The 27961-nt window shown below is 39.9% G+C and overlaps 1 protein-coding gene across 1 annotated transcript; it reads right to left on the reverse strand.

The window, feature by feature from the left end:
- Positions 1-1124: 1124 nt before the first annotated feature.
- atp5f1d (ATP synthase F1 subunit delta) lies at positions 1125-21759 on the reverse strand. Its single transcript, XM_048559373.2, has 5 exons — positions 21542-21759; positions 15094-15247; positions 12302-12390; positions 6969-7103; positions 1125-1227 (listed from the first exon to the last, which is right to left on the reverse strand). Exons 1-4 carry the CDS (start codon positions 21680-21682, stop codon positions 6981-6983), a joined length of 507 nt encoding a protein of 168 aa, XP_048415330.2. The 5' UTR covers positions 21683-21759; the 3' UTR covers positions 1125-1227; positions 6969-6980.
- Positions 21760-27961: the final 6202 nt, after the last annotated feature.

Below are 27961 nucleotides of genomic sequence, written 5' to 3' on the forward strand. Positions count from 1 at the left end.
CACTATGTTCACAAATTAATTTGAGTCTCGAGTTTAATATGCTGAAGCTACCTTATTCTTTCAGTATTTCAGCATCAGCAGAACTTGGCTTTTACTCAAGGTTTCATTAAAAACCTTGTGTAAGTTTCAAATCACAAATAAAAGGTTACCTATTCTACATTTGCATTAATTGGGGTGGCAACTGCACAGATTCTCCTAATGCAACAGATGGGTTAGCATTTGTCATTATTTTTGGTCAATGCACAAAATGTTCATACAGCTGTCAATTTACAGTTAGCAAAGTGCAGAGCAGGGTAGATACGCAGTCATGCTTGGTTGGAAGTTGCAGAAAAGGGCTTTTGCTGGTTTTCATTTAAAGGAAACAATGGAGAATCTAACTAAAAACCTATAAATGCAATGTACTTAATAGAATGTTGTGTAAAGTACACTCATTTATGCTATGGATTTTTATGATGTGCAAGCTTTAATTATACCAAATATTAAATGGACTTTTATTTCTACTGATATCCTTGGGATCACCTGTGTCACATTAGAAGACAGTTTGGGTAGCACTGACAAATGTATTCATCCAGCAACCGAGCCATACAGACCTGTCATCGAATCCCCACAGTGTGGAAAGAGGCTTTTTGGCCCATTGAGTCAACACCAATGCTCCAAAGAGCATGTCACCCAGGCTAAGTCCCCTGCCCTATCCTAGTAGCTATCACAGCTAATTCAGCTAGATTGCACATCTTTGGACTGTGGGAGGAAACTGGAGCACCTGGTGGGGGAGTACATGCAAACTCCAAAGTCAGTCAGCTGAGGCTGGAATTGAACCTGGCACTGTGAGACAGCAGTGCTCACCACTGTGCCACCATGACCCCAGTCAGGACTAAGAATTAATTCTTGGTCAATGCAAATACTTAATCTCCATTGGAAATACAGTAAAGATATCAATCTCTGAAATAAGGAAAATAACTGTGAAGTTCCTGGAGTCTTGTAGCCCGCTAACACTTGACAATTATTACATGTGAAAAATGATCACAAGGGTTAGTAACTTTGGAAGGGTGATTTACACAGTGGGACAACAGGAGAAGTAAATATTTGAGAATATGATTTCAGGAGAATTTAATAAAACAGACAGGTTGGTTGTTATGTATTTATTTCTTTAAATCCAATCCATTTAACTGAACTGTTGCCTTCTTCCAAAATGAAGATTGACCAATCAGCTTCATGAAACTGTTTGCCCTGCCAACATAAAAAAACAACTGTAAGTAATAAGTTCAAACCTAGGTGGAAAGAATAAATGCAAATCTTACAGAAAGCATCAAGAATTATGTTATCCATAGCTGAAATGAAAAATGCAACCCAACTTGTTTTTTAGTTGAATGTTTGTACTTGTCAAACTTAAGGATCAGTCCTGCAAAGTTAACCATTTCCTACTCAAGCTACCTATAACTATATCAAACACTCCTGGGAGAGTGGACACATTGTCTAGGGGATATAACACATTGAGACAAAGTCCCTTAAATCTGGATAACACTGAACTTGTGAATTTGTAACTGAACAGCAAGACTGACATCCAATACTTGGATAATGTTAACAGTCATTCAATGGAACGGCTGAAGTGATACTGTCAGAAGCTGCCTATTCACAGCCTTGATGATAGCACTGACTATTTAAAAACAATTAAGGCATTCACAATATACCTAAAAACACTTCCTAAAATAACAAATTCAGAGTATTGATTTTGCCTTTTAAAAAGATTTTTGCACATTCCAAAATGAAAAAAAAACCCACAATAGTCAGAAAATTTAAAATAACCAAAACAAATACCTTTATAACTCAAGATTTATATTAATATCCCAATCTTACTTGCCCAAGGATTCCCTGAGTTGATTACTCAATGTCTAACCATTATATAGATATCAGAATGCACTTGATATGAAATAATTTAAGCCAAAAGGTAATTATGCTCCGAAGAGTCATTGGACTCAAAAGTTTAACTATTTTCCCTCCACCGATGCTGCCAGACATGCTGAGTTTCTCCAATGTTTTTGTATCAGATTTCCATCCACAGCTCTTTAGATTTTTTACATAATCATATTAAGTTAGTCAGATATTTCCTGTAGTTATCAATTCTGAAAGACCTGAAAACCACCAGCAGTTTCGAAGACGATTCAAAGAATCAGTTTTATTGCAAATAGACATTCCCAAACCTGAATTACCAAGGGTCAGTGAGAAAGAAGTGAGATTCATTCATTTCTGATTTAAAGTGTAACCTATTTGTGGGATGTCACTTTGAAAAATACATACATTATATTTAAGAGATACTAGGAACTGCAGATGCTGGAGAATCTGAGATAACAAGGTGTAGAGCTGGATGAACACAGCAGGCCAAGCAGCAGAGGGGCAGGAAAGCTGATGTTTCGGGCCTAGACCCTTCTTCAGAAATGGGAGCGGGGAAGGGGGTTCTGAAATAAATAGGGAGAGAGGAGGAGGCAGATTGAAAATGGGTAAAGGAGAAGATAGGTGGAGAGGAGACAGACTGGTCAAGGAAGCGGGGACGGAGCCAGTAAACGAGAGTGTACATAGGGAGGTAGGGAGGATGGATAGGTCAAGGCGGGGGGGCGTGAATGAGGTTAGTAGGTAGGAAATGAGGGTGGGGCTTGAGGTGGGAGGAAGGACAGGTTAGGGAGGTGGGGACGAGCTGGGCTGGTTTTGAGATGCGGTAGGGGGAGGGGAGATTTTGAAGCTGGTGAAGTCCACATTGATACCATTGTCTGCAGGGTTCCCAAGTGGAATACAAGTTGCTGTTCCTGCAACCTTCAGGTAGCATCGTTGTGGCACTGCAGGGGGCCCAGGATGGACATGTCGTCTGTAGAATGGGAGTGGGGGGGGAGTTGAAATAATTTGCGACTGGGGAGGTGCAGTTGTTTAGTGCAAACCAAACGTAGGTGTTCAGCAAAGCAGTCCCCAAGCCTCCGCTTGGTTTCCCTGATGTAGAGGAGGCCACAACAGAAACAGTGGATACAGTATACCACATCAGCAAGTGTGCAGGTGAACATCTACTTGATGTAGAAAGTCTTCTTGGGTCCTGGGATGGGGGCGAGGGGGGAGCTGTAGGGACAGGTGTAGCACTTACTGCAGTTGCAGGGAAAAGTGCCAGGTGCGGTGGGGCGGGAGGGGAGTCTGGAGCAGACAAAGAGTGGTCCCTCTGGAAAGCAGATAAGGGTGGAGAGGGAAAAATGTCTTTGGTGGTGGGGTTTTATTGCAGATGGCGGAAGTGTTGGAGGATGAAGCACTGGATCCGGAGGATGGTGGGGTGGTACATGAGAACAAGGGGGATTCTGTTTTGGTTTTTATTGCGGGGAGGGGGTGTGAGGGACGAGGTGCGGAAAACACGGGAGACACAGTCTAGGGCGTTCTCGACCACAGCAGGGTGGGGGGGGGGGTTCCTTGATAAACAAGGACATCTGAGATGTTACTTGGCCTGCCGTGTTCATTCAGCTCTACACCTTGTTATCTTGGATAATACTTAAACTGCTTCCCTCAGTTTGCTGAGAAGTATCATTTCTAAATGTTAGCCTGACAGCTCCGATATGCACGCAAAATTACACAAAGACAAGAATTAAGTCAATGCGATTTATTTGATGACATGGCAACAAAATAAATCATACAATATCATAATCTGGTAATTAGTCAGCATATTAGAAAATACTGCATATTGGGTAATATACTTTAGAAGGTGCACACCTAGGTAAGGGAAAGGAAAAGGAAAAGGAAAAGGAAAAGGAAAAGGAATAAAGGGATCTCAGAGTTTAAGGACAGGCGTCATGAAATTGCACTACGGTATTGCAAGGTCATAAAACAAAGTCAAACTGAGCACTTTCAGAGGAATAAAACTGAATAGCAAAGATGTTATACTGAATCTGCACCTAACCTTTGGTTAGGCCATATTTTGAGTACTGCATGACATTATATGACAACTTTATAATAAGGATTAAAAACACTGCAGATGATGCAATAACAATTTACAACAATAGTACCAGAAACATGTGGACATATACAACAGCGAAGTCCCAATAAAAGGGTTACTTTTCTCTCAGCAGCTGAAATATGACCTAGACACACTTCTGACAGATTCTGATGCAGTGGATGCAGAGAGAATGTTATGTAGCAAAGCATGACTACAGGTCATCGTGGTAAGAAAGTTACCAAGGACCCAACAAGGAATGCAGAAGAGACTAATCCAGATTGGTGAAAGCAGAACTCACTACCATGGGAGTGGTTGAAGTAAACAGAAGTGTTGCACTTAAGGGGAAGCTGGATAAGCATGAGGAAAGAGGAAATACAGGACTATTGTAATAGTTTCAGAAGAAAGACAGGAAGAGACTCTGAATGAGCACAAGCACAGGAGCAGACAAGTTAGGCCAAATGACCTGTTTTCTTGCTGTATATCCAGTGTAATCCTATGCAGAGAAGTTTAGCAGCTACTTCAAGAAAGCAGCAAATGGCAATACATTAACCAGAAAAACACAATGGCTCAATGGTTAGCACTGCTATCCCATAGCAGCAGGGATGCAGGTTTGATACCACCCTGGGGAGACTGACTGTGCGGAGTTTGCACATTCTTGCCATATCTGTGTGGGTTTCCTCTGGGTGCTCCCGTTTCCTCCCGAAGTCCTAGATCTGCAGCTTAGGTGGATTGGCCATGTTAAATTGTCCATAGTAGCCAGGAATGTACAGGCTAGGTGGGTTAGCCGTAGGAAACGAAGGTTTTAGGTGCAGGGTTGGGGATGGGTTTGGGTAGAATGCTCTGAGGGTTGGTGTGGACTCAATGGGCCAAATGGCCTGCTTCTATGCTGTTGGGATTCTATGCTGTGTCTGCCCACACTCTGACAAGAGTCAGTTTAAATGTGAAGTCTTCGAGTATTTAGCTACATAAGGTGAAGAAAAACATTTCTTGTAGTTTAGTGCATCACAAACACAAACATTAGGAGGATTAGCCATTTCAGCCCTTTAAGCGTTCTGTGCCTTTCGATTAGATCATGTCTAATCTGTTTGTGTTCCACAAACTAGACTATCCCCAATCACAAAATAAAACAAAGAACTGTGGATATTAAAGGTCTGAAACAAAAACAGAAATTACTAGAGAAACCCAGTGAGTCTAGAAGCATCTTTGAAGTGAACACTAGGTGAACATTTCAAGGGCAGTGACCCTTCTTTAGGTATCACTCGAGGGAACGTCCTCTGAATTGGATTATATAGATTTACATCCTTCCTTAAATGAACAGACAGAAACACATACTTCTATCTGCCAATTCTTTGCGCACACTTCAATTGTCTACATCAGTCTGCATGCTTATTATGGCACATTCACAGCATACCTCCCTATCTTTATCTCATCTGCAAATTTTGCTATTGTGCCTTCAACTTGCTCACCCAAACCATTGATACAAATAGTAATTAGTTGAGCATCTAGCACAGACCCTTGCAGGACCCCATTTTCATACACTCCCAAGTTGAATCAGATCCATTCAGGCATACTTTGTTTTCTGTCAGCCAGCCAATTCTCTAGTCATCTGCAACAAGTCATATTTGAATTCTGAAACAGAATTCTACAACTACATGCAGACAGAAAGCATAAATACACTGCACCGCAGCAATGATCAAATCCTGTTGCATGGGAGCTTTAGACTTTCATAATAGAATACAAAATGACTAATAACTATTCAAACATTATACAGCATTGTTCAAAAGGCAAATGGATTAGGATTTGATAAAAAGATACAAGGGGCAAGGAAGCTATTTCATTAAATAGCTCCAGCAAGGCAACCATAAGCACAGGTCAAAGAGCTTCAACCTGTGCTGTTATTTCTGTGATCCAATGGAAGACAATTGCATTAACGCAATCTTTCCATCATATTTTGCTACCAAAGAACACAATCAGCTAAAATCAGTGAATTTTGACTTCTAAATGTCGTGTAGGTCCAAGTACATATTGCTAAGCTAAATTATTAAGCTAAAGTTTTACTTTCTGAATTTTGTTTTAAAACTGCTTTCACATAGGCATGTTTGATTTTTATTTTCTGAATTTAGTGTTTCTTTTCTAATATCCAATAACTGCCATACAACTTACACATTTGAAAAAGATGTACATTCATTACATTTGATTCTTTTTCATTAAATCTGACATATAAACTCTTGTCCTTATAATTGAAAGCTGTTCTGTCGGTTCAGGAATCATAGCTAGTAATCAAATCATATGCTGTAAAAGACCTGAAATTGTTAAGGTTACAGAAGGTATCAGTGTGAAAGGCTGCCCAAGGGTCACAAAAATTCTTCATTATACTGACACTTTTTTTGCTGTTGCAGCAGATGAGTATTACTTGCCTACAATTCATACAGCCAACAGCAGAAATTGACATTGCAGTTGTACCTAAGAGTTCAGTATGTTACATCTTATACCATGAGCTACCTACTGAATAATGCTGAGTCAATGTGGATTTTAGTTGGTTTGATATAATTGAAGTGTTAAAATGTGAATCTTTGCATACGATATTTTGTACAGAAAATTCAGAAATCTATTTATCATCCTTCCAGGAATTAATCAGTTGCTACAGTGATTGCAATACTATTTTAACCAAAGAATATCTTGCTTCAATACAAACCCCAACTTGAAAGGCTTCCTACTATCTTCAGAGAAAGCACTGGAGGACCACTAACTTCAAGTTGTGAAACATGTAGGTGATAGTTAAGCAGGAAACAGAAAGAGACAGATACCAGTGGATTCATCCTCAATATTTATAGACAGAAATTTACCAAAGAGCTTGCTTCTGTTGGTAATGGATACATGACACCTTTCAGTTAACGCCACTTAATTCCAGCTACACAAAGAACTTTAACAAAACAATCCAATCAAAAATCTGTACAAATCTGAACATGTAACAGATTGAGATATATCGCTCAAATCAAAAATCTCTTACCCAATAGTCAAGTTAATCCAGTGCTTTTATTATTGCTTCATTAGTTTCTATGCTAATCAATGCCTCTGCCCGTTCTACCTCACCAGACGCAGATGATAGTTCAGCATTGGCTTTGTCTAGGTTAGCCTTTGCAGCCTGTAACAAAAATTCATAACTGTTTAACTCAGGGCAAAACAACGTGTACACCATTTCATTAAAAGTGGGATATAAATCTATTTAAATTTTGCCTTTTTAACAAAACAATGCAAACTGCTTTGTTCAGTCAGTTTTTGGAAAATACTTGTTACATTTATCACTAGCCCAAAAATATGGTCTATAACCCACTTAGTTGGGCTGTCCAAAAGGAAGACATGTAATTCTCTGAAAATGTAAACAGAAGTACAAAATTGTAAGGAACAGGAAAAAAAATTATTTTGTGAAAAATCTGATCCTGAAAGAAATGGTCATATTGCATACATTGCTGTGCTTTTACGGGGGAATCATTATTCAATCCAATTTAAAAAATACAGTTGTCAGTGCCATTCCTATGCATAGAACCACAAAACCCCACCACTATGGAAGTGAAAATGGACTTGACATTTGAGAAGTTTAACATTACGCTTACATTCTTCAACAGAAAAAAGTGATGACATTTCTTCAATAAAATCATGATTCACTAGACTAACTGTTTTATGTATTTCACCACAAAACCTGTAATTGTAACAAAGAATATGATCCATAAATAGTGTTCATAACTTGGGCCCAGTGCTAAGTACAGGAATTAAAGAAGTGAGCTTGCAGATTTTGTATTTTTCTTAGTTAACAAATCAATGAAGTGAGAAGGTCAAATGTGCAGGACATGACTGAGTTTGAAGTTAATCATAAAGTTGCCCGAGTTCAGTCAGTTCTACCCTACTTGCCAAAAAGGAACTCAAAAATGTGATTAGTACTATACTGCTTGACACCTGCATACAAAGTAAAATATCATCCGTGATAACAATGACAAGTAGGGCATCATAACAGCAATACCAAATTCACAGTGTCCTTTAAATACTGAGATTTTATACTGCAAAGTAAAATTTTAACCAAAATGGGTAATGCTTATTTTCCAACTGATGGGCTTTTTGGATATGTCATCCAAATAATAGCCATTTGATCCTCAATGATGGTAAAAGCATTGGCTGGGTGGTTACAAGAAACAACGAGTCTAATTGGGTTCAGTTTTTCCCACCTGTGAAGTGAGGCGTAATTTGATATCTGCCAAAACTACAGATGAGATTACAGACTTTTAGCACTACTCAGACAAATTGCACCCTCTGCATATCATGGGTGGCACAGTGGCTCCAGTTTCCTCCCACAGTCCAAAGATGTGGAGGTTAGGTGGATTGGCTATGCTAAGTTGCCTGTAATGTTCAAGGATGTGTAGATTAGGGGGATGCTCTGAGTTTAGTGTGGACTTGTTGGACTGAAGAGCCTGTTTCAGCACTGTAGGGATTCTATGATCACCAGACACTGTAGCACAATTGGCAGCAATAAGCCAAAAGACCAATCATTTGGCACATGTACACAAAATCATAACTGGGTGCTCTATAGCAAAATTCAAAATCTCACTTCAACAACTATCAGAATGAATATGCACTAAATATTAACAGGTGCTTCAAGGTCACCGAAAAGGTATGTCACAACCTAACTTTTGCTTTAAAAACAGTTATGTGGAAGACCATTTGGACTAGAGAAGTGGGTAAAGTACCTGGGGCATTGCCATTTTTTAAATCTCTATTAATGACTTCAACTGGGGGCTACAGGACAGTTTCAAAATTGAAAATGATTGCAAACACATTGGAAGATGGTAACAGACTTCAAGAGGGTACACAGTGGGTCAACTGAATGGATGGACAGCCTGCAAGTGAAATTCAGTGGGGAAAAATGATGCAGAATTTTGGCAAGAGAGAAAATGAATGTTAAATTATATAATTTCAAAGGGGTGGGAGATCAGAGAGACCTGGAGTTGTTCGAGACAGAATAGGTCACCTTAACAGTTAAATCAGATGTAAATGTAATAAACTGAGGCAGAAAGTACAACAACCAGGAAGTTACATTAAACTTGTATAAAAGTCTAATTTGACTCCAGTTGTACTATTGTGCTCAAAACATGGGCACCACACTTTAGAAAGAGCATGAAGATGAGAGAGGGTACAGAACCAACTTTCTAGAATAGTTCCAAGGTTGAAGGATTATGTGGTCATAATGGCAAAGTTGGTGTTGTTACACGTTGAGAACAGAAGGCCAAAAGATGTTTAAGAGGTGTTTAAAATTATGAAAGGTTCAAGTAAAAAAAAAAGTTTTCAATGGTTAAAGGATCAGTATTGAAATGGCACGTTTAAGACTCATTGTTTAAAGAATCTGAGGCAAAAATCTTTTCTGTGCACAGACGATTAGGATTTGAAATACACTGCTCAAGAGGCTAATGCATATGGATTCAATTACAGTGACCCAAAGGGAAATGAATCAACATTTGACCAATAAATATAGGGACGGGGAGAGCAGCAAAATAACTGTTAGAAATATAAAAATGAGCTTTTGGAATATTTCCAAACATTAAAAGCCTCATTTGGTACCCATCTTCGCAATTCTCTACATACATTGTCTGAAAAAATAAACCAGTAAGTAGGCCTTACAGATTCTTTTGGAATTGCAACTCTTATTAAAACACAGGAGGCTTGGAACTAAAATGAACTTCAACCATTCCATACAACAATGAAATGCGGCTTTAAAAGATTTGATTTGGGAGCAAATAGATCTTTGATGCTAAAAGATCAATAATTGCACAATTATGTAAACTGTGCTGAGGTTAACTAACTATACTTGTTCAGTGATACTAATATCACAGGAAATCAAAGTATGTATTTACTCATTAACACAACCTTTAACGTAAAGATTTTTTTTCACCATTTAAAGATTAATTTACCGGAAACCTCAAACTATACAATCAATTACGAAGAAGGTTCAGCAAGTTTCATAAATCCAGGCCGTAAATTACTCATCTGGAGTAACATATTTCAGGGAAAGCTACCGTAAACCACAAGTAAACACAGCATTGAGTAAAATTTGAAGAGAGAATGAGAGAGAAATGTATGTCTCAAACAGACCATCAAATGAGGCTCCGATACCTCATGAGCGGTGTTACAAATGCTGATTCTTCCCACAATTAAGGAAGTAAAAATCTTGGGTCAATAAAACTGGAGAACAATTTAAACACGAATGTAATGGTTTCTATAACAACGAGAGACAAATTTCTATCATCCTAATTCCCAATAAAAAGTTAGATACAGGAATATTTTATAAGACTTCTGGCTAATGAGAATGCCCCCAAAACTACACGTTGTAATCTTTGAACCAAGTTGAGTTAAACTGAAATAACTCTCCCAGCTAAATTGGGGGTGGAACATTAGACAATGGCAAAACAAAACTGCATGACTCAGCAGGGTTTTAAAATATTCTGGTGTAAAGTTGGACTGAAAGTTGCAAACAAAAACTATCAGTGCATTCCTCTAGATATATTAAAAAGCAAAGTGACCATAGCCCTAGAGGATGATAAGGCTGTTCTCTCAAACTCACCACCAATTCTCTGTTAACTGGAGGGCTACCACATGTCAGGCAAAGGGCAAGGTTGAGAAAATGGGACCTTCATGGTGATATCAGGTGGTACAGGAATTAGACATATACTGCTGGCAAACCAGCTGAGCAGGTCATAGATCAGATCTGGGGAAAGTCAGGAATGCAATATGTTTTAGGTAAGTGAAAAGAAAGGTGTTAGGAAAGACAGCAAAAAGGAAAATCTGTGATGGGGTAGAAGATATTAACAAAAGTGTTCGCAGTGTGAGGCAGTTGGAAGAGGTAATGAGAAATAAGGGAAATGATGCAAGACACATCCATTGAGAATCTAATCTTCTATGCCTAGAATGCTCTGAATATTTAGTGTAATCAACAGCAAGACCAACACACTTTTCAAGAACAAAGCAAATCAGATATGAGAGGACAAGACAGAAAAGTGGATTTACGTGTGATTTCAGCCATGGTATTATTATTATTATTACTGTATTGCGTGCTGTTGGCAAGGCCTCCCAATTCATTACGGCTCCGACAGGATAGTGCAGAATGTTACACATTAGGAAAGAAGGATGAACTAGTTTCCCTACATCTTTAACCCACCCTTTGGTTTGTTGCAACAGGGTTAATTTAAATTAAGAAGGGACCCTTCTTTCCAGACCCAAATGAACTCCTGCTCCAAAAGGAGATCATTTAACTAAGTTTTTTGAATTAATAAACTGTTTATTAATTACTATGCAAGGAGGACTAGAAACGCAAGACACAGCACAGCAAGATGACAGCAGCCCAAAAAGTTTAAAAAACAAATTGGTTTTTGAATTGTTAGCCAAAAGCGGATGGCTAAATGTCACGTCCGTTACCAGAAGTATTAACGTTGATATCTGAACAGTCAGTTTTGAACTTTAGTTTTGTATATTGGTTGAGATTCTGTTCTGATTCCTTTCAAACTGATTGAATTATAGCATTTAGGGTGAGATAGTGCTTTTCTGCTTTCCGATTTCGCTTTTGTTTGGTTGCTAGTGAGATGAGTTCTTGCTTTCAGGGAGATGGGGCCGTTATCTGCAACACGGTGACAAGCGGGGTACTTCTTCAACTACAATCTCTGCAATACCCATTCAGCCATCTTCCTGAGGCTTCCATTACTTATGTTTAGAAATTCAGTCACCATAGGAAAGCTACAATCCTACAGAACAAAATAACTTAAGACAGTACCTGTGGCACAGTGGCAGTGTCCCTACATTTGGGCCAGGAGATTTGAGTTCAAGTCCTGCATACTCCCAATGTGTGTCATAACATACCTGAACAGATTGACTAAAATAAAAACTAAAAGCACTTTTAGTTATAGGCAAAGCTGTCTCTATTAGCATACATTGTTGAGAGAAGCTTTGAGGTTGCTAAACAGCATCGATGAGCAGAACTTCCATTCTGGGGCACGTGACAACTAGCAGCACAAGTGACAGGAGAGAAAGAAATGCCAACTAAACAAAATCAAGTAGCTCATACAGTAGGAAAAACAAACTTGTACTTAAACCCACTATTACTTGAGAGAAATGCCTCAAATCAATAAACAAGTACGAGTTAGATAAGCACTAGTCAATGTCACAGCAAATTACAAAATGACCAAATTGGTCATGGCAATTCTAAATCACAACAAAAGCTCTAGATACGAGCAAATCATAAATCATAATAGCAAACTGATTCAAATAACATTTTCAATTTTAATTAAAATACAAATTTATACTTACTGATATGTCTAATTCATCCAGGGTCGCTGCTTCTTCAGCTAGGAGCTGAACTGACGAGTCTGCATTCACTGTCACAGAACCACTGCTCACTAGAAACCAGTAAACAACACATTTCAAATGGTGTAAAAACTCTAATCTGTTCTAATCTAAAACTAACGATTTCCAGTACATTTCACTTGAGTTTCCTCTTTCAGCTCAGGATGTTTTCATATTTTTTGAGCCTAGTATGGTACATATTCTTACCCACATCACTGACAATTATTATTCCAAATAAAATACCTGTCATTTAGAGCAGCACTTTACGCTGTCAACAGCTTTCAGATGACAAACTATTGCCATAAGGTTAGTTCACCCAGACTAGAATGGCACTGGGCCCTGAAATGTTAATGAATACTGAAGATGTGCAGATACCAGTGTTGGACTGGAGTGAGCAGTCACAAGTCTCGCATCACCACATAATGGTCCAACGGACACACTTAAAATCACAAGCTTTTGGAGCACTGCTCCTTTGTCAGATGAAGTCATATTCAGTCTTTTTGGCCTGTTGATAAGTTCCTCATCCTGAAACTGCTCAACAACCTTTAAAAGGAATCAAAGACATCACTATCTTTTCAGTATTTGCAAACACAAACTTCAGTGAAAGAAGTTAACTAAAGTTCTATCTATTTCGGAATTTCAGGTTGAATGAAAACTGAGCAGGAGTTAGGAAACAAAAGCAGAGAACTGTGGAAACTGAAAGAACTGAATCTGAAATGTTAACTCTGATATTTCCTTCACAGATGTTGCCAGACCTGCAGAGCTTTTCCAGCAACTTCTATTTTTGTGCACAAAATTGTGGAGGTGGTCTTGGTGATAAATGGAACGATACTAGCTATTCATAGACAAGGGCTAATGCTAGGACACAGCAGCTGGTTGACTTTAATTTTAAATCAATCATTCTGGAATTGAAAATTTCACCTCAGTAATGGCAACCATGAAGCTATCATTAATTGTGATGGAAATCCATGTGGTGGCCCAAAGTTCTTTAGTGAAGGAAATCTGCCATTCTTACCGCATCAGATTAAAATGTCACTGACTAACTTTGGTCTGAAATGACCTCGCACGACACAATGGAATGAGGGATGTGGCACAGATGCCTACCTTGCCGGAGACACCCATATCCCGTAAAAGAGTAAAGAAAATGACCATTTATTTCCTAGACTGCTATTCTACTTTACCGCCACTAGATGGCTTCTATAAAAAGTATTGTAAAGCAAAACTTCCCAGACACTTTACCACTGTAACCCCATTTCAAGACTTGAAAATTGCCATGACCACTAAGTGATGAGACGAATTAGGAGAGAACTGAGAGCAGGGACTGGGGTATACAAGGGAGGGACAGCCTGAGAGCTGGTGGAGAGAGGTAACTTCTAAGCTCAGATGGTAAAGGAGGAGCACATCTGTAATAATCATTCAGAGCTTCACAGCAGCTGTTGCTGTGTCAGAGCTTGTAACTCCCAAAATTACAGCTCATCACCCCACTTTGGGAAGGCCTGGTATAAACAGAAAACCATTCTCTGGTAAGCTGAAGACAACAGTGCATAGTATGGTGATTTAACTGCTCAAATCAAAAAATATCAAAATAAAATGTTTGGAAGCATGAAATGGAAATATCAGGTTGGACTAGCTTGGGGGAATAAACCTTATTAAGAAGGTTTCCTGCAACGATAATGAATTTCAGAAAACAATACAATAGCCAAAGGCAGATAATTTAAAATCATAGAAATGATCTACGTTAAAGGTCTCACATTAAGAAAAAAAAGATGTTTTATTGTACACTTAATTGTCTGCAACAAGGCTTAGTTGAATTCTGAAACAGAGGTGTTACAATACTACAGCTACATGCAGACGATAGCATACATACAAACTGATACACTGCGCTGCAGTAATGATCAAATTCTGTAGTTTGAGAGCTTTAGACTTTCATAATAGAACACATAATGACTAATAACTATTCAAACGGTATACAGCATTGCTCAAAAGGCAAATGGACTAGGATTTGATATGAAGATACAAGGGGCAAGGAAGCTATTTCATTAAATAGCTCCAGCAAGGCAACCATAAGCACAGGTCAAAGAACTTCAACCTGTGCTGTTATTTCTGTGATCCAATGGAAGACAATTGCATTAACGCAATCTTTCCATCATATTTTGCTACCAAAGAACACAATCAGCTAAAAATCAGTGAATTTTCTAAATGTGTAGATTCAAGTACACAAGTCTCATGGTAACAACTGTTAGATTGCTCAGCTAAATTATTAAGCTAAAGTTTTACTTTCTGAATTTTATTTTAAAACTGCTTTCACATAGTCATGTCAGATTTTTATTTTCTGAATTTAGTGTTTCTATTCCAATATCCATAACTGTCATACTAGTTATAATTTAAAAAAGATGTATCCTCATTACATTTGATTCTTTTTCATTAAAACTGAGATATAAGCACTTGCCTTTGTAATTGAAAGCTTTGTCAGTCAGTTCAGGAGTCATAATTAGTAATCAAATTGCATGCTGTCCAAGAACAGGCATTGTTAAGTTTATAGAAGGTATCAGTATGAAATGCTGCACAAGGATCAATATTAGCAACAAAATTCTTCATTATACTTATGCTCATCTGCTGCAAAAATGTCAGTGCTAATTGCCTACAGTTTATTACAGCCAACAACAGAAATTGGCAATGCAGTTGTACTTAAAAAGTTCTCAATTGTGAAATTTCATTTTTGAATTACCCTACTGTATGTACTGGAATTGACATACCAAAATACTTTGTCTGTGCACCTTCTTCATCATATACTGTTACAACTCCAGGTTTTAGTACTTGTAACGTGGGTACATGGGCAGGTAGAATACCAAAGCTTCCAGTCAGTGTTGGAACATCAACTTGTTTCACATTGGCTTCATTATAGAACACCTAAAAATGAACAAAACAGCCATGAACACTGCTGCACGTCTCGATGCACCTTATTTATTGGAATCATATTCATTTTTAAAAAATGAACTGAAATACACACTTTTCATAAGGCACAAACGCTACAAAGGTTGTATATTCTATCTTTAGTCTATTCTAAAGGTAATTTCTGGTGAGGTATTGAAATGCTAGTGTTGAACAATTGCCTGAAATGTAGAAACAAATTTTTAAGAGAAATAGAGGTAACAGTTAATCATTCCATTGGCTAATTTTCCCCATTACCATTATGCACAGGTATCACAAAGACAAGATCAAGACTGAGTCAGTCATGATGCTTCTCGACATCAACTTGTCCAGAGACATTCAGCAAGTTCAGATAGGAATAATGATCACTTGCGTCGGTACAAGATTATAACCAATACATTGATTCAATCTGTACTATTGTGAAAATATATTTTAATGGTTTTAGAGATGGAAGTTCATTCACAAAAAAAGCAGGATCAAAAAACATGTGGACTTGCACAGCTGATAAATTGAAGTCACACTGCCAACACTGCTTGCAGGGAAATGATTCTAGGCAGTTAAAGCTAGATGTAGTGAAAACTTTGAGCAAACTTTGAAGGCTGTAAAACCCAGTTACTTCATCAGATCAAAAGAAGAAATTGGTAATTGAATAACTAAAGGCTAATTCATGATTCCTCACAGCCGGCCATGCTGTCATGACAATGGATGGAGCTTAATAAGGTTCTCTAATTTCATTTGTGTTTTTACTGGGAAACATTAGTTGGAATTTGAAGTGGAGTTCTCAAGCTAATAACAAATAAAACGCTTCAAAAAGTACAGGTGCTGCTTGCAGACACAAAGCAGTAGGGCAGGAAAAACAGAGGAGAAATACTTGAGATCAGTCTCAGTCCTGGGGAAATCACTGGAGACAGTGAAGCCACAAATAGTCAGGCAGTTTGAGTTGTATTGGGTTTCTAAAAAGTCCCATTGCATGGTCTTTGAAAGTAAAATATTGAAAACCCTTGAAAAGGAGGCAGTTTGAAAAAGGTTTGGTGGCCCACAGTCTTTCTGATAGCTGGGTAGGATCTGTCTTGACGGCATCGACCAATTAAACTTTAGCCCATGTAGTGATCAATCATCACAAATACCTGCCCATTTATCTTACGTCCTCATCATTCAGCACTCCAGATATACCTTCCAGTTGAAGCAGCGATTTACCTGTACTTCATTTAATTTGATCTACCATATTTGCTCTTCACAATATGGTCTCCTCTGTATTGAGTAGGGAAAACACAGGGTGGGTGACCATTCTGCAGTTCTGTCCACAAAAATGACCACTAGCTTCCAGTTGCTACTTCAACACACAGTGTTCCCAAGTCAACATTTCTGTCACAGGCCTGGGGTAGTGGTCCAGCGAGCCTCAGCACAAGCTCAAAGAACAACATTTCATTTCCCCTTTGGGGTCCTGCAGCCTCTAGGACTCAACAGCAAGTTCAATAATTTAAAGCCCCGGTTCCATCTTGCATGTTTTTTTTTAAAACCCAACTTATATCTGGTTGGGTTATGACATGAGTTGCTTTCAGCACAATGGCCCAATCTCATCTACTCTGAAGTCCATTATCACATTATTTGTAGAAATAACAGCGTGAAGCTGAAGGAACACAGCAGGCCAGGCAGCATCAGAGGAGCAGGAAATTTGGTGTTTTGGGTCAGGACCCTTCTGTGTTATCTGATTCCAGCATCTGCAGTTCTTACTAACTCTGATCACATTGTGCATTGCATTTAGCATAGCTCACCATTTTCTCACTCCTTAGCTCTTATTATCAGTTATTCGCCATTTTTCTGTCCCGGTCTGCTGTTCACAATTTTCTTGTTTACCCTATCTTTTTCATATCTACGACCACCACCCCCCGCCTACCCCCCCCACCCCCTGCCGCCCAAGTCTCAAACTTAACTTTTTATTATTTAAAGTAGACATTGGTCTGTAGCCAGATCACAACATACATCTACAGTCTTGTCAAGGATTATAACAATATCAAAGGAATTCAATTTAGGAGACACTAAAGGCACAAAGCTCAAGTCCCTTGGAACAAGAAACATAAATAGAGGGTTCTATTTTGGTTGAGGAAGATATTTAGATGTTTACACTTTCCCAGAACTTAGAAGTTTCTCAATTACCAGGAGTAATTAAATTAATAAATCCCATGTTTGGAGTTGCAGAGAGGACAATGGATGCAGTTGTTGGGCACTAATTATCTCAGCTCCAAAATACTGCTGCATGAGTACCCCAAGTTAGTATCTTAGGACTGAAAAGACCAAAATACTTCAATGAACTTTCCATCATTTAATCAGAAGCAGGAGTCTTCAGTGATAGCTTCAAAGTTGCTTTACATTTACAATTCCTCAGAAAATGAAGCAGTCCTCGCCCGCAAACAGCAAAAGCTGCAGAATTCCAAGTCACAAATTGATATTAAATTCTGAACCAGACAAGTGCAGAGCAGAAACCACTCCAACAAGAGAGAATATAAACACCTCCCAGTATCATTCCATTACTATCACAAATCCCCAACCAGTAACAGCCTAGAACTCAAACTGACCAGATCAGTCATATAAATAACAGACTGGGTACGAGATAGGGGATTGGTGGGGATGGTAGCACAATTTGGTCCTTGCTATCGTGAGTGAGGGCATAAGTAAATATCTTCAAAACATTTAGTAGCGCTATCTTTGCCATCATACTTAGTTTCTATATTCAGCTGACTGTCCTCTGCCTATTCCAGCAAATACTAACATATTACTCCACAATTCCAGCATTCCTAAGAAACTGTCCTCCATAAACACCTGATTCACCTTTCAATCTAGTCCTGTAAATCACATCATTGCTCAGGATGCAGTCTCCTTGATATCCAGGAGACCAAACTCTGGTCGATCATTACACAGAACTCCTCATTCTGACTGCGGCCTAACCCTGAGGGTTTCAGTTGTCTGTTATTTTAATTCTGTCCTCTGTGTCAAAATGAAACATGACAAACTGCAGCTCATCTTTGCAATTGGGCACTTTACTATATTACTCAGCATGAAGTCCAACAATTTCTGCACTTTTTTTTCCCCCAGACAGCTGATAATAATATTGCTATTCATATCTAAATTGCTTCTAGACTCATGCTCTGCTTTACTGTTTCTTATCTCATGATTAACATTGCTATTTAATTTATCTCATCTTGTACCATATCATAGAACTCAAAAACAAAATGTTGCAGATTTGAAAATCTGAAATAAGAGGAGACAGTGCCTGTGAACAGACAAAATGAACACTTCAAGTCTAATAGGATTCATCTTCAGGATCCACAATGAAGAGATCAAATGCAGCTAAAAGGCCTGATGGAGGCATCTAAGTTGAAGGACCTAACTCATGACAGGTGAAAGGATCTGAGAGATGGGGACAGGACTCCAGTCCAAAGAAATGAGCATGAAGATGAAGATGACAGAAGGCAAGTTCAGCAGCATGTCATGCCCAATGTTCATGGGATAAAGCTAACTCTTTTGCTCAGCACAGATTGCTCAAAGAAGGGAAAATCAGAAGGTATAGTGAATACATAGCAAGAAGTGGGATTAGACAAAAATATGGAATCAGGAACTGCTGATCTAGAAGGATGTCAGTATCCTTGTGCGCGACGAGCTTCCATTTCATAACGTGAGAAAGGAAGACAATACGAAATAAAAAATGAAATGAATTGGGTGCCAGAATTGCTTCGAGACAGGGCAAGATAGTGCTGAGAGAGGGGTTGAAAGTATACATGCACTTGTCACGGACAGTGGATCTCAGGGTGTGACAGCTGCTGTCTGAGGAGCATTGCAGGTCTAGAGATATCTGTAATCTTCGTCAGGTTTGAAACGTTACAGATGGAACTTCAGTTAGAAACTGTGGGGTGTAAAGTCAGAGCTAGAGACAGTTACCAAGGAAGGCGATGATAACATGAAACTGGATTTTGGCAAGGACTAGGAGGGAAATAGAAAACAATGTTGGTGAGCAAGCAGAAAGATAAATCAGAAATCAGTAAGAACAGCAAAACTTTTGCAAGGTTGATATTTCTGGAAGAGACGTGGCAGTGAGATGAACAAAAAGCAAACTGCTATGGATACTGTAAACCTGGAACAAGCACAGGAAGTGCTGCAGACAAAGTCAACATGGTCTGACATCATCTGTGGAGAAAGTTAATGTTTTAATTCTGATCTGCAGAAGTCACATCAGGCTTGAAATTTTGTTTTTCTCTCATACAGATGTGGAATTAGCAGAACTTTGAAGCAGAGTTAATGAACTTTCCCAGTTCCAGTGAAAGAAGAAAATGGCACCAAGAGTAAATAATGCACTGAAACAAAAGGTTACAGAATGGACCTGCCCTGGACAAACAAAAAGTGCTGGAAAAATCAGGTATATCAAGACAAGAAAAACAGTGATCACCTCTTAAGAAATAACAAAGTGTGGAGCTGGATGAAAACAGCAGGTAAAGCAGCATCTTAGGAGCACAAAAGCTAACGTTTCGGGCCTAGACCCTTCATCAGAAAAGGGGGATGGGGAGAGGATTCTGAAATAAATAGGGGGGGGAGGCGGACCAAAGATGGATAGAGGAGATGAGAGGTGGAGAGGAGAGTATAGGTGGGGAGGTAGGGAGGGGATAGGTCAGTCCGGGGAGGACGGACAGGTCATGGGGGCAGGATGAGGTTAGTAGGTAAGAAATTGAGGTGCAGCTTGAGGTGGGAGGAGGGGATAGGTGAGAGGAAGAACAGGTTAGGGAGGTGGGGACTAGCTGGGCTGGTTTTCGGATGCAGTAGGGGCAGGGGAGATTTTGACACTGGTGAAATCCACATTGATACCATTGGGCTGCAGGGTTCCCAAGCGGAATATGAGTTGCTGTTCCTGCAACCTACGGGTGGCATCATTATGGCACTGCAGGAGGCCCAGGACGGACATGTCATCTAAGGAATAGGAGGGGAGAGTTAAAATTGTTCGCAACTGGGAGGTGCAGTTGTTTATTGCGAGCCAAGTGTAAGTGTTCTGCAATGTGGCCCCCAACCCGCCGCTTGGTTTCCCCAATGTAGAGGGAGCCACAACAGGTACAGCGGATGCAGTATACCACATTGGCGGATGTGCAGGTGAACATCTACATGATGTGGAAAGTCATCTTGGGGCCTGGGATGGGGGTGAGGGAGGTGGTGTGGGGACAAGTGTAGCACTTCCTGTGGGGCCTCTTGAACACTGAAGTTGATGGGTGGAAGATAACAATATTAGAAACACTACTATGGGTCTGGGAAGGAGGGGGAAGTGATAAAAGCAGGTGTGAAAATAGAATATAAAATGTCAAAGATTCCATCAGTCACAGAGAGAAATTTCAGTTGGGGGAGAAAGGCAGTATATCAGACACAACGGTAATGGAGTGGCTACATCAGATACAACAGGGGTAGGAAGTCATGGAGTTGGACAGCATGGGCACACCTTTCAGTCCAATTTGTCCATGCTGACCAGATATTCTAAATAAATCTAGCCCCATTTGCCAGCATTTGGCCTATACACTTCTAAACCCTTCTCATTCACATACCCACCCAGATGTCTTTTAAATGTTGTAATTGTTCCAGCCTCCAACGCTTCCTCTGGAAGGTCATTCCATACATGCACTACTTACTGCATGGAAAAAGTTGCTCCTTAGGTTCCTTTTATACCTTTACCCTCTCACCTTAAACCTATGCTTTCGAGTTTTGGACTCCTCTATGCTGACGGAAGGTCCTTGTCAATCTGCCCTATCCATGCCCCTTGTGACTTCCTAAACCTCTCTTAGGTCACCCTTCAGCATCTGACACTCCAGGGAAAATCGGTCTCTCCCTGTAGTTCAAACCCTCCAACCCTGGCAACATCTCCGTAAATCCCCTCTGCACCCTTTCAAGTTTAAATACCATTTTTCCAACAGCAAGGAGACCAGAACTAACAGGCTCTCTCTTCTCAGGGAAAGAAGGCCGAGGAGATGTGACCTGATAAAAGTTTCAGGGTGGTTTCGGTCATGTTTACCCGAACTGAGTCCCCGCTGTTGGAAACTGGACAGGCAGCAGTGGATTACAGTTTGCTCACTTCTCAACGGGAAACCTCCCTGATACGGTGATAAGAGGAATTTGGTCACAACGATAAACAGAAATAAAAGCGAAGCTCATGCTGGGCCTAAATGATCCACATTCGCTCCGACACGGGCGGCCTGGAGTCCCAGAGCTGGGAACGGCGGCGCTAGGCCCAAGCCTTGGCCTTACCTCGGTGGGGGAAGCAAATGTAAAAGACATCTTGGTGGCTGACGATGGCGCCGCTTCGGCATAACACCTGATGAGTAATCCCTGTCGGAGCAAGTGCAGCCTGTCAGGACGGACGATGGAGCGGAAAGCGGCGGTGAACATGGTGCAACTCGAAGCCTCTCCCCGAATAACCGACCGCAGCTCGACAAGGACACACCAGTACCCAGCCTGTCCCGCGGTACCGTGCATGCGCGGAGAGCCATCCGACACCGCGCTGCATGCTGGTCTTTGTAGTCCCTTCACTTCACCTACAGGGCAGAGAATTACAACCACTAGTGCGCAAACATGCCATGCTGACCACTCCAGGAAGACTCTGGCTCGAAGTCCACCCCATGAGTGATCATAGAATTGTTACAGCACAGAAGGGGACGTTGTGTCTGTGTTGGCTCTCTGCAGGAAGAACTGTGGTCACCCGGAGCCACCCTGCTAATTCGCTCCTTAGCCAACCCACTTTTGACAGCCAATGTTTAATCTGCTTTCACCACCCCTTCAGACAGTGAAGAATTCCAGCGTTTAATCACTTGCTACGGCGTCTGCACCTCCTCAGTCCATGACTTTATATCAATGGCCCTGTGACCAATGGAAATAACCCTTTGTGTGTAGGTTAGCTCATTTGGCTGGACAGCTGGTTCACAATTTTAAAGTAATACAAGCAGCACGATTTGGACTCCTTCACTGACTCAGGTCACCGTGAAGGACTCCCTTTCCAATCTTTCCCCTTGCCTGAGGGGTGATAACCCTCAGATTAAACTACTAGCAGTTGTCTGTCAAAAAAAAAGCAGCCCATTGGTCTGGGATGGCTATTGCAATTTTATATATCTATTCCAAATAACGCCCTCATGATCCAACATATGTTTTATCAAATTTCCCCAAAATACTACCACAATTTCTCCAATATGTCAATATCACCATTGAAGTACTTCATCTCTGAAACGGCCCTCACAAATATTTTCTGTTACTTCTATCATATACAATTCGAGGCTAGTAGGAACTGCAGATGCTGGAGAATCTGAGATAACAAGGTGTAGAGCTGGATGAACACAGCAGACCAAGCAGCATCAGAGGAGCAGGAAGGCTGACGTTTCGGGCCTAGACCCTTTTCTGAAGAAGGGTCCAGACCCGAAACGTCAGCCTTCCTGTTCCTCTGATGCTGCTTGGCCTGCTGTGTTCATCCAGCTTTACACCTTGTTATCACAGTTAGAGGCTGTTGGCTTTATTAGCTTACCACTCTCTGAGTCTTTAGTGTATTTATTTGGATAATGGAATAAGGTTTTCTCACTCAGTTCTTTTGCACTATTTACACATTACAGATTTCTAAATACAGTTCTCTAGTCACTAAAACCTTTCCCATTACAGGCTGCTTCTCATCGGTCTAATTTTATCTCATCTTTGGAGCTATCTGCTAATATCAGAGTATCATCATCATCATCATTTGTGTGTTTCACAATACTGTATCTCCCCTCCAAGTTTCTTACTTGGATTACACAATGTCAGCACTTCAGTTTTAATTATTTACATTGTAACTGTTGTCAGTAATATCATTCTCACTATTTCCCCTCACCCTCAACAGATCGAATTGATCTGGAGTTCTGACTGGCCACCTGATCTGGTTTGCTTATTTTCCACATGATGGTGATAGTTGCCTGAAACTGCTGCACTGTTCTTTAGAGTATTCAATGTCATTTGGTTATCTCTTGTCCCCCATTCAGTGATACTCATTCTCAGTCTCACTTCTCAGCTTGTAAATGGTTAATATCTTCTTATATTTCCTAAATATCCCTTCAAGTATTATGATGATATATGATATTGGTTCATCTAGACTATTTCTTCTGCTTTTCTCTGTCATAACTGGACTTTCTAACATGGTTTCAAAGTGTTAGAGATAATGGGAACTGCAGATGCTGGAGAATTCCAAGATAATAAAATGTGAGGCTGGATGAACATAGCAGGCCAAGCAGCATCCCAGGAGCACAAAAGCTGACGTTTCGGGCCTAGACCCTTCATCAGAGAGGGGGATGGGAGAGGGAACTGGAATAAATAGGGAGAGAGGGGGAGGCGGACCGAAGATGATTTCAAAGTGTTTTTGCCTTGTGAATAGAGTTAAACAAAGAAACAAAGAACGATTCTGCCCATTGAACCTGTTGCGCCATTAAGTATGATTGAGTCTGGTCCTCTATCTCCACACCATACTATCACATTCTCCCCATTCTGTTTGATGCCTTTAGTGTCTAGAAATCTGTTTATTTCTTAAACATATTCAGTGATTGAGCCTCCAGAACCTTATATAGTAGAAAATTCCCCAGGTTCACCACCTCTAGCTCCTCTTCCCTTCCCAGTCCAAAATGCCTACCCTATATCCCAACACCATGCCCCATATTTTAGATTCCTGACCATTGGATGCATCATCCCCGCATTTAGTCTGTCCAGCTCCTCAGAATGTTACATATTTGAATGAGCTCCTCTGTCATTCTCTAAAATGCCAGTGGATACAGGCATAGCTGCCTTATTTTTTCCTCATATGACAATCCTGCCATCCCTTTGAATATTTGTTGCACCCCCTCTATATCAAATCAATGCTTTCTTAGGTGGGGAGACTGAAAGCGCACACACAACAGAAGTGCCACTTCTATTGCTTTTTTTTGTGTAGTGTTTGTCTGTTTTCTTAAACTCTCACAACAATGAGAAGGTTATGTTTGGCTTGAGACTGGATTTTCACACTGGTAAATCTGTACTTTCACTGTCCTTCCATTAGTAATTCATCTGATGAATACCTATTGTTTAATAACATTGCTCCGAAGGTGAATAACGCTAATTCCATCTGCCTTCTTTGACAAGTAACCTTACAGGCTTGTCTGCCTTTTCTGCTTTTTCACTTTACTAAGTTTAAAATTCCTAAATGTCCCCCAAACATGTATCTAGAATCTTGAGCTTCATCAGTTTCAGTATAACCATTCTATTGTCGTGCCCAACTCTTAAGTGTTGTTTTTGTTCATGATATGTTAACAATACTACTTCTTAGACTAAATACTGATTTTCCTCTACCACACTAGACAAAGCAGGCCCTGTAGATCCCATTCTAAGGGGAGGATCATTACAGCAAAGATATGATGATGAAGATTCCAACTGGTTCATACGAAATTGTGACAGTGATGGTTATCTGAAGATTTAGTTTAGCAAGCCATTATGACATGACAGGAATAAGAGAATTTAACTCAGAATGAATTCCCCTGAACCTCGAAGAAATTTGGATACAACTTTTAAGAATAACTCAGGTAGACTGTCAACGTTGGCAAGCCTAACTTGCAACCTGCAGCAGATAAACATATGGAGAGAAAAAAATAGTGTGTATAAGCTGAAGTAGGCCATTCAGCTCTTCAAATCTGCTCTGCCCTTTAATGATTGTATGGCTGGTCTTATAACCCTCAGATCCATTTTGTTTCACACAAATCCACAGTCAATGGTCAAAAATGTTTTAAAACTTGGTGAGAGAAGTACAGAAGCAAGTGTGAGCTATAAGCTACATGGTGTTGACACATGAATGACACTTAGTCATTAGAGATTGCATTGGGAGCCAATGAAATATAGCAGCAGTCTTGTGACAAGATTTAGCTGAGAACAAATGGACATCAGAGACTCTGTAAGTAAGGCTGAAATCCTTGGTGGGGAAGGGGAACTCAAAACAAAAGATAGCCCATTTACAGTCTGATAAAGGTAGGAGTAAGGAAGAGGTACTTACAGCTCAGAGTGAGCATTGCCACTAAAGCAAGTCATTGGCACTTAGCACATTTACAGTTGGAAAGAGTTCTTAAAAACTGGCACACATCAGATGCCAATGTCTGCGGGTGTGGGGTACATGTGGCTGTTGTCTATGGAGCTCTGAAATGTTGCTACTGGTGTCTAATATGGAGATCTTTTGGAGCAAGAAGTGAGCTGAAGTTTCCAGGTGTCTGCTCTGAATTCCATCTTGAGAATTTTCAGCATCTAGTTTGCCCATAGTGGGTTGTATAATAGCATACTAATGAGGTAGGATCTACAGTTTCCAAGGTCAACATCAAGCAAGCATGAACAGGCAATAAAAACCAAAAGAACTGCAGATTCTGTAAATCAGAAACAAAAACCGTAATTGCTGCAGAAGCTCAGTGGGTCTGGCATCACCTATGGAGAGAAATCAGAGTTAACGTTATGAGTTAGGGTCACTCAACCCTAAACAGTAACTCTAAATTTCTCTCCACAGATTTTGCCAGACCTGCTGAGCTTTTTCAGAAATTTCTGTTTTTGAAGCAAGAATAAGCAACTCACTGCCTTACAAGCATCACTGCTCAACTCATATTATTCAGGCTCCTATAAAACCCCATCCTTGATCTTTAACAACAAAATATAAAAGAGTGCCACTTAAAGCCCAAGGACATGATTTGGAATAAACCACACATTCTGTGTACAACATTGGTTTTCAAATTCATATTAATAATAAGCAATTTATGAAACAATGCAAAAGGTTTCTTCTTCTTATAAACCACATCAAGTTCAATGTTTTGGTTTAGGTCAAATTTCACATTTAGGATACTTAGAAAAAAAGGGACTAGTCCCATTGAGAAGCAGTACCTTACAAAGTTTTATGATATCTTAGAGATCAATGTGGATGTGAGACTGCTTGACGTGTACAATGCAGTCATTAAAATTAATTTTCATGGTGAACAGTTTTCTACTCCTCTCTGGTAGATATTGAAATGGTCAGTAACCATTTTGATCCATTAATACACTTACTGTGTTAGAATCATAGAGGTCTACAGTACAGAAAAAGGCCCTTTGGCCCACTGAGTCTGTTCTGGTTAACAACAGCCTAGCTATCCTAATTCCATTTTCCAGCACTTGGCCCATAGCTTGTATGCATTGGCCTCACAAGTGCACACCTAAATTCTTCTTAAATTTTATGGTGGTTGCTGCCTCTACCATTCTTAAAGACAGTCAGGTCATTACCTAAATCCTTCATAACTCAAAGTTCAAAGATGTCCCATTTAAATAAACCAAACAAAATTAAAAACAGCATTGTAGATGTCATTAATTGGAAAAATAACATCCAAAATACCAAACTCCTAGCTAACAGGTGTCCTTTGCCCATAAAGCAAAAAGAACTTTTAAAATAATTCAAAAAGGTAAATTTTCCTGACAGTCATGACCATCAGACATGTCTACAATGTGGGCATGATTTAATATAGCTTGTACAACCCCTTTTAAAAATAGTAATAATTAAAATTAATATCGACTCGTCATCAAGATATTGTTTAAAAAGGTTAAAGATGAGCTTCCTACAAATCATTATTGCAGATTTTGTAGGAATAAAAAGTAAAAAAAATCATTTTTTCTTCATTTGTAGAATGTGGGCATTGCTGGTTGGGACAGCATTTATTTCCCACCTTTATCTGCCCTGGAGAAGGTGACAATGAGCTGCCTACTTGAACCACTATTTGGCATTGGTACACACACAATGCCATTAGGGAGGGAGTTTCACAATTTTGACCTGGCAACAACAGAGAAACAGCTGTATATTTCTCAGTGACTCCTGTGAGTGGTTTGGAGGGAAACATGCAGGTGGTGATATTCACACATATCCATTGCCCTGTCCTTCTGGAATGTTGTGGTTGTGGGTTTGGAGGCTCTGTTTAAAGAGCCTTTTTGCATTTCTGCACTGCATCTTGTAGACAATACATACTGTGGCCGCAAAGCATCAGTGATGGAAGGTGTAAATGTTTGTCATAGATGGTATCAAATACCTTGCTGGTGCTGTACTCATCCAGGCCAATTGGGAGTACTCCATCATGCTCCTGACTGTTGCCCTGTTGATGATAGGCAGGCTTTGAGGAGTTTCAGGAGATGAGTTAATCACTGCAGTATTTCTGACCTATGACCTGTTCTTGAAGCTGTTGTATTCTTATACTTAATCCAGTTCAGTTTCCAATCAATGGTAACACCAGGATGTTGAAATTCGGGATTCGGCAACAGTAATGATTTAATTGTAAGGGATTGATGGTTAGATTTCCTTTACTGGAGATGGTCATTGCATGGCACTTGTGTGGTACAAATGTGTTTGCTACAGGATGTTGTCCAGTTCTTGCTGCATTCAGACATGGACTGTTTTAGTCTCTGACGAGATGTGACTGATGCTGAACATTGTGCAACCATCAGTGACCTGATGATAGAAAGAATGTTGTTGATGAAGCAGCTGAAGATGGCTGGGCCTAGGATATTACCTAGAGAAACTCCTGCAGAGAAACACCTCAGGAGCCTACAGCCAAATTGCCTAAATGTGGATTTTACCAGATTCAAAATCTCCCCTCCACACCCCTCCCCCCGGCCTCATCCCACAACCAACCCTCTCTCTCA

The sequence above is a fragment of the Stegostoma tigrinum genome, chromosome 30, assembly GCF_030684315.1.
Source record: "Stegostoma tigrinum isolate sSteTig4 chromosome 30, sSteTig4.hap1, whole genome shotgun sequence".
NCBI classification, from domain to species: Eukaryota; Metazoa; Chordata; class Chondrichthyes; order Orectolobiformes; family Stegostomatidae; genus Stegostoma; species Stegostoma tigrinum.